Genomic DNA, 7,743 nt, shown 5'->3' with positions numbered 1-7,743 from the left:
TTCAAGTTTCAAAGAATAATTTCACTATTTTACAAATTTATTAAATATATTTGCCAAACAAATCACCGCGTGACCGACCGTTTGCCCGTAAAATTCGATTCCTGTTTACTAACCGTTAGCGTCGTTTTGAGTTCTTTTGCGGACATCAAAACCCCGTGGCGATTCTTGAAAATTTCAGTTACTCTTTTAATATTTATAAATACAAAAACCCATGGTCATGCACAGCTGTGAGCACGTTAGCATCACGTTCTACTCCTCGATTTTCATTCCACCGACTTCGTTATATCTATTCAGCCACACATTTGCACCATTAATGGTGCCCTGTCTTCTTCCAGATTTGCCACGCTACCGTTGTTTTCCTTCATTATGTCTCAGATCCATTTTCTAACTCCGCATCGGTGGTTTTTTGTCATTGTTTGAACTAGGCATCATGCATGTTTTAAGCTTTTCGACTTTACAGAATGTTTTGCACATTTGATGTTGCAAAAATTCTTACTACTGCTGCAAATCAATAATTTTCTTACTCCTGCCTAGCAGGTTCATCGCTTGGAAAGCACATGAAACGATGAGGTCCAGCATCATAATCGAAAATGAGTTCTTGATTCGCTATAGTGGGAGATTAGATCAATTCCCCAACCCTCTTATCTCCTACCGTAGCGAACAAGTAACTCATTTTCAAGTACGATGCTCTGAAAGAGGTTTTATTTCTCAGAGGCGCACTGGCTGGAGGCATTTGCTGCAGGTGTCAATGGGTAACTCCTCATTGTTTGCTGTGCCTGCAGGAGCCTGGCTATTGATTTCTTCATTTTCTCCTGCAATTTCCTTAAGGACAATATTTTAGTTTTATGATCTTGTTCGTTTTCCCCTGCAATTTGCCAGATCGAGATTTTTATTTTATGATCTGAGTCTTCTTCTCTATCGTTTCAGAGAAGAGGGAACAAATAGCATAAGGTCTCATCAACCCTAGCAATTTGGGGATTCAGAAAACAAAATTCACACTCCCTGGCTTGACAAGGGTTTGAATGGTCACCAAAACTGGGCTTGGTTTTATTCATCTGCGGAACTATTTTCAGTCTTCTGCATTTTCTTGCTGTTGATGGCAATTCAACCCATTTAAGGATCGGGTAGCCTTCTGAATCCTCTTGTTCATTTTATTTTTCTGACCTAGTAAATACATCATTTTTGTTTAGGTTTTTGAAACGACAATAAGAGATCAAGGCGGGTCAACGTTTGCAGAAGTAGGATGGTAATGGGCGAGAAAGGTTGCAGATGAACTCTATCATTCATGGGATGTACTTGAGTGATCGAAGGTTTCAATTTTTTTTAAGGATCTGAGTCATCTGAGTCATGAATCCAATGAAAAGCTGAACGTGGGATCGTCGAGTGGTAGTAGAGGGTGTCTAGTTTAGGGTGCTTTCCATTTTCACTGGAGTTAGCAGGGTTAGATGTGAAGTGCGCAACTTTGTATCCAGAGTTGACTGGTGGGATCGTCGAGTGGTAGTAGAGGGTGTCTAGTTTAGGGTGCTTTCCATTTTCACTGGAGTTAGCAGGGTTAGATGTGAAGTGCGCAACTTTGTATCCAGAGTTGACTGATGAGGGGCAACAATTTGAGGTGCCCAAGTATCCCCATTTATCCCTACAAATGTTATTAAGCATTTGAAACTCGATGTTGTTGCCATAAACTCGATGCAGCTGTAAATCTGGCTGCATCAATGAAGGGATCTAGAGTATATGTGCTTCTTATAACAGACTGCTGGCCCATCCCGAACCCTTGTAAAGATCTCATAGTCCGCCAGAATACCTACTCTGTGCTTCTAATAACAGCTGCTGGCCGATCCCAAACCCTTTTACTTGTAAAGATCTCACAGTCCGCGAGAGCACCACCGCATGGTTCTACAGGCCCGACTTGAAAGTGTAGAAGAAAAACCGAAACTCCCAGTTGGATCCCGCTATCTTGCGGTGCCTCTCAGAAGGAACGGTTAGATTCTAGAATTTATTTTCCTTCCCCTCTCTAATCACATGATGAGATGAAAGGTTAGATTCTAGAATTCCTTTTCCTTACCCTCTCTAATCACATGATGAGATCTTCGTTTTGACTAGTTGCTGCATTGACAACTCAGAAAAATTCCTTCTCTGCTTTTACATACAGAACCAGGCAATGTCCGGGGAACCCTAGAGCCTAATCGTGAGGCTTGTGCCACAATTCTGCACTCGGAAGAATTTTATGTCTGTGGCATTCTCCTAACAGGTTCTAACAGAGATCTACTAACACTTGTGTATGGGTCAATTAGTCCAGAGCGCAAGGAGGCACTGCAAGGGACATGTTCGAAACTGCGGCAAATTGAAAGGATTCAAAATCCAAAGGGGGTGAGCGTGATGCATACAATGAGTGGAACTATGGAATGATAATTTCTGTTGATGCAGACTGATCTAATCTTAGGAACATAGATTTTCCTTTTGGCATGCCGGAAATAACAGCCACAGGAAATAATGGAGCACTCTTCAACTATGGTGTGATAGTAATAGAACCGTCAATCTGTACCTTCCATCTAGCTTCTTATGGATCATATCAATGGCATAGAGCCATACAATGGTGGTGACCAGGGATTATTAATGAAATATTGATATGGTGGCATTGTCTGCCAAAACCCATGATCTTTTGAAACATTTCTGGTCAAGTAACTCAGGAGATAAGAAGCTTAAAACATATTTCTTTGGAGCTGATCCTCCAATCTTGTATGTTCTGCCCTAAGGAAATAAAACCATGGCTTTAGTTTCGATATTATGATTGCAAATTGGAATTTTTACATTCTTTAAAATTTTGCCAGTGATGTTGCCCATGCTTGATGGTGGAAGGTGCATGCTTCTATGCTTAAAAGCTTAAAAAAAATTTGCTCGCTATGGTTTTGGAATGGAACAGAAGACAAACTGAAGCAGCAAAACTTCTTGATGAGCATTGGAAATGAAACATTGCTACACGTTTGAATATATGTGTTGAAAGATTCTACTTTTGGGAGAGAATGCTATGGCATTAGGTTGTAGCAATCTACACAGAGAATGCCACTACTCAAACCCCTGCCATTACAGTTGCATTGTAACTATATGTTTCTTAAAGTGCTCTGAAATGCTTAAACAGGGCATTCATTCACAATTCATTCACAGTATTTTGGGTTTTAGACTTTAGTCACGTGGTTTCATTTTTTATTGCAGATACATAGCTCAGTCAATGGCCAGAACTTCAAGAATCAAGACAGTTACAGGTGAAATACACAGCTATTGTAGTCACCTTTGTTACTTGAATTGATTTGCGTTTCAGATCAACACAAGAGATTCAGAACATGAGCATATTAGTGAAATTTTGCCTGAATACTCCTGCGACTTTACTGGCAGTGATGCTGTTATTACATGCACATTAGCTGATTCTGTGAAACTGGAGTTTAGGCTGACATGTCCTCTCTGTCAGGTAAGGACAAACTCTGTTGTCATTTTTATTTGCAGGTCTTCTCTAATAACAAGTACCTGCAATTCCAAGGCTCTGATCCAGAGGTTGCATTTCTTATCTGATAGGTTTGTGATAGTGAAATGCAGTAAGCTGAGGCCTGTACAAATATAACAACTTTTTTCTTTCCTGTTACTGGATTAGCTATTAGGGACACACGGTGTTTTGTAACTTCATATTCTATACATTGAGATGGTTCCTCTAATTTGGTGGCAGTTACAATGGTTTTATGCTCCTCTAATTGATGGTGGCAGTTACAATGGTTTTATGCACTCATTCCATTGGATATTCTCGTAGTTATTGGGGAAAGATTGTGTACTGCTGCGGCATGTTTAAAAGCTAGGTTTGCCATTTTGTGTCTGGCAGGCACTATCAATAAGAAACAAAAATACAACGTTCCTTCTGCCTCGATTGAATTGGGCATCAACCCTCTCGCTTAATTAATTTTTGAAATGCAACTTCTTTGCAGATCACTTCATGCCAGGGCAAGCCTACCTATTGGGAGCGCTCATATGTAGGGAGTTTTGCAAAAGCTATGGGTCCTGCTATGGAAACTCATGCACAAAGCTTTTTATTTGATGCCATGTTTTCTGTTGGCCTGTGAGCTACCTTGGTGCAAGCCCTTGGTCAGATACCTTCTAGGTAAATTACATAGCACACTCAATAGCTCATTGGACTAAAGTAAAGTTAAATTTAGGTTTTGCGAGCAGGGAATTCTATTTGAATGAAGAATTTCAGTAGTATTGCATTTGGTGATTTCAGTTCTACTCTATCTTTGTGGATTTTTTGTATTTATGCATTTTATAACACAAAATTTTCATTTTCACTGTCTTCCTTTTTAGTTGTTCACAATACAATAACAGTGCTTGAGTGTGACAAAATCAGAGAGAGCAACGGGATACTAAGATAACCAATAAAATGATGAATTCAGAAAATTATGAATGTCATTTATACATATAGATTTTTCTAAAAAAATTAGGATAACACTATGAGAGGAATTTCACGTGAGTTCATGGTTCGGCGGTCGGGGCAGTCGGTTACTTCGCACCCCGCCCGCGTTCGATCCCCTTTGGTGATGCCGCGCGGCAGCTTATTCGTATATTCATGATTGTATATTGGCATAGTTTATCGGTTTATGTTGTCCGATGTGGATGTGATGGAACAGCTGTATATATATGTAAAAAATTGTACATACTGCCTAATATAAAGCTTCTACAGGGACTAGCGACCCCATTTTCAAAAAAACTCATGAGAGGAATTATCTAGATCCAGATAATCTAAGGTTATTCTAAAGTTTTCTCAATAACGCTAACTAGCAAGAGAATTTACACTACCTAACAGAGTTCATGCTAACACTGCCATCAGTCCTCATCAAAATTCTCGTAAGTTTGGGAAATTAGTGTTTCCGCTTTAGTACAGCCTGCATTGAAAACACTAACAAATTTCAAATTCAAGGTTGGCTTTACACCGATCTTGGATTTAGATAACATTTCGATACAGTTATAATAATTTGTCCTTTCCTGGAAAATTGTGAGTCGAAGGTTATGAACTTCCTGGATTTGCAAGGGATGCAGTGGTTCCATACTTGACGAATGAAAATGATGAAACACGAAGAAATGCAACAATATGTTGTTGTAAGCTAATAAAGAATTTGTACTCCACAGTTATTAGAGCAGTAGGTTTTAAAATTAAAATTTGTTCAAATGCATCGTTTGCAACCTCAGTTTTACTCGATATCTGCATTATTTTCTGAAGATTAAATATTTTCTGAAGATTAAATACAGTTGATGAACTTAAATTATACAAGTTTTTCTTACGTTTGCAAATTTTTAAAATAAAATATTAAATTTTGATGCCTGCAACTTTCTTATAAAATGGCATAAATATGTATGGCATTGGTAACGAAGACAGTAGCTCTCTGAACTTTTACCTTATGATACATACCTTTACATCTTATTGTGTTTCTGTTTCACTGATTTGCTTGTTTACACAATTTTTTCATGTTCATTGATTTGTTTGTCTATGCATTTAGAGAGAATCTACTTATTATAGCCGTCGCAAATGCATATGTTGGTGTGAGGAAGTCAGTTTTTCTTTATCTGCATGTTAATGGAGTTTTTGAGAGTTTTTGGCACAAGTTGAAAATTTGCTTTTAGGATTTGTTACATATACAGAGAGGAGCACTTAATTTATAAATAGAAGTTTTTTTTTCATTAAAATCTGAGTATATATTTTCAAGTGAGATTGTGTTTTTTTGTTTTCAAGTAAGATTGTGATTTTTATTTTTTAAAATATATTTTTGAATGTATAAATGGATTCAGGACCCCTGGGGCACTCAAATTCTATTAAATTCAAGTTTTTAAAACTTGGTCAGATTTTGGTTAAACTTAACTGGGAAAAATGCTCTGAAAGAAGACCATTTAGTCTATTAATTAAATTACATGTTTATATATATGTGTGGACAATAAGTTGGGAGACTTGGTTCAACCTAGACTCAATGTTTAGTATGACAGATTTTATTTCTATATATGGTTGTCATCCTCACATCCTTTACATAAAACTAAATAATTTAACGAAAACTAAACCCATACAAACTAATTGATATACACTAGATTTCATCTCTATATGTGGTTGTCATCCTCACATCCTTAACATAAAACTAAAATAATTTAACATTCTTAACATAAAACTAAAATAATTTAACGGAAACTAAATCCATACAAACTAATTGATATACACTACCTTATAAATGAGTGATCAATATACTAATTAATTTTACTAAATCATAAATTTATTTAAATTTTTATCAAAATAAAAGCATACTAGGTAGTCACTGCTTGCACAATTCCAAAGTCATAATTGTGCAAAAGCAAGTTCTTTGGGTATCCTTCACATTTCAAACATAACTTATTAATCTTCTTTCTTTTTGGGTTCTTTTGGCATCCTTGACATTACAAAGCATAGTTCATTAATCCCTTTTTGTTCTTTTGGCATCCTTGACATTACAAAGCATAGTTCATTAATCACTTTTTGTTCTTTTGACATCCTTCAAATTACAAAACATAGGCCATTAATCCTTTCTTGCCTATGTAGGAAATGGAAATTTTTTGTTGTAAAAGATAGTGTTTTACTTGCCTATGTAGGAAATGGAAAACAAATTTGTTGTAAAAGATAGTGTTTTACTTGCCTATGTAGGAAATGGGAAAAAAATTTGTTGTAAAAGATAGTGTTTTACATGTTGTGATGATCATATACTATCGCTCTTGGTGGTGCTGTGTTTCTGTTTGAAACCTATGTTTAGAGAATTGATGCGAAATTTATTTAAATATATTTTTGGATATTTATCACAAAAAAAGTTGAATTTTAAATTAAAATAGTTATAATACTATTTTTACAAATTCTAGACATGTTGTTAGAATAATATAATATGTTATTAGGTTGGTCAACTCACTGCTTTTGACATTCGTGCTGTAACGAGCTCCTTTGCCCATGTATTTTTTTAGTCACATCTTCAGTGAACTAAACTTGGAAGCAGATGGTCTGTTGAAGGATGCCCTTGCTCCCGGTCGGATCATTTGGGCTTTTCAAGTGTGTAGATGGTGTCGAGACCATTTCCATGGAATCCTTTTTGCAGCTTTTTATATTGTTGATTCTTGGAAGCAAACAGTCTCTCAAAGGACCCTCTTGCGCTCTTGATTGGATCGTTTGAGCTTTTCGAGTGTGCAAGATGGTGTCGAGACCATTTCCATGGAATTCAACCCCCTTTTAGCAGTTCTTTATATTGTTGGCTCTTGTAACAAATGGAATATAAGATCTACAGTATAAAATTTCTGAGAACGAGATGCTTCAGTATTAGTCTTGACATAGGATTTTCTTAACTTAATATCAAAAACATAAATCAGTGGAGAAATTATGTATATATTTTTCTTTCAAATATATACATTTTTTCCTTTTGAAAATTTTCAAAAATAAAAATATAGCATGTTATTAGGTAGACTATTATTTTTGTACATATTATTGACCTTCAAAATCAAGGAGTTGCAATTGAGTCTTTGTTATAGAAAAAGTGTTTGTTATATCCATATAAAAATTCACATTCATGTTATGTATGTATTGACCGTAGATAATGCACATAATGCACATTTATATTATGTATTGACTGTAGATTTGGTTTCTTTGTGAATCTTATTTAAACTTTTTACAATACTTTGCTAAAAAAGAAGAACATTGCTGTTATGTTATAT

At 36.0% G+C, this 7,743-nt stretch overlaps 1 protein-coding gene and 1 pseudogene across 10 annotated transcripts; both read left to right on the top strand.

Moving 5' to 3' along the window:
• Window positions 1–223: 223 nt before the first annotated feature.
• Window positions 224–7,341, top strand: LOC149235356 (uncharacterized). Of its 10 annotated transcripts, none has more exons than XM_089372085.1 (5): window positions 224–742; window positions 3,211–3,260; window positions 3,391–3,463; window positions 3,716–3,842; window positions 3,969–4,085. In XM_089372085.1, the coding sequence occupies exons 1-4, from the start codon at window positions 566–568 to the stop codon at window positions 3,794–3,796; spliced, it is 381 nt and encodes a 126-aa protein (XP_089228211.1). In that variant the 5' UTR covers window positions 224–565; the 3' UTR covers window positions 3,797–3,842; window positions 3,969–4,085. The 10 variants fall into 10 exon arrangements, 5 of the variants coding, with proteins under 5 accessions (XP_089228211.1, XP_089228210.1, XP_089228209.1 ...); XM_089372084.1 differs by lacking the exon at window positions 3,716–3,842 and adding an exon at window positions 7,003–7,341 and having other exon boundaries at window positions 225–742; window positions 3,969–4,141; XR_016246159.1 differs by having other exon boundaries at window positions 227–742; window positions 3,391–3,842.
• Window positions 1,687–3,393, top strand: LOC149235357 (UDP-glucuronate:xylan alpha-glucuronosyltransferase 1 pseudogene; annotated as a pseudogene).
• Window positions 7,342–7,743: the final 402 nt, after the last annotated feature.

The sequence above is a fragment of the Pinus tabuliformis genome, chromosome 8, assembly GCF_031772625.1.
Source record: "Pinus tabuliformis cultivar Carrire ecotype Pingquan chromosome 8, CPIR1, whole genome shotgun sequence".
NCBI classification, from domain to species: domain Eukaryota; kingdom Viridiplantae; phylum Streptophyta; class Pinopsida; order Pinales; family Pinaceae; genus Pinus; species Pinus tabuliformis.
Note: the sequence above shows the minus strand (reverse complement) of the source record. Positions and strands in the feature narration are given on the sequence as shown.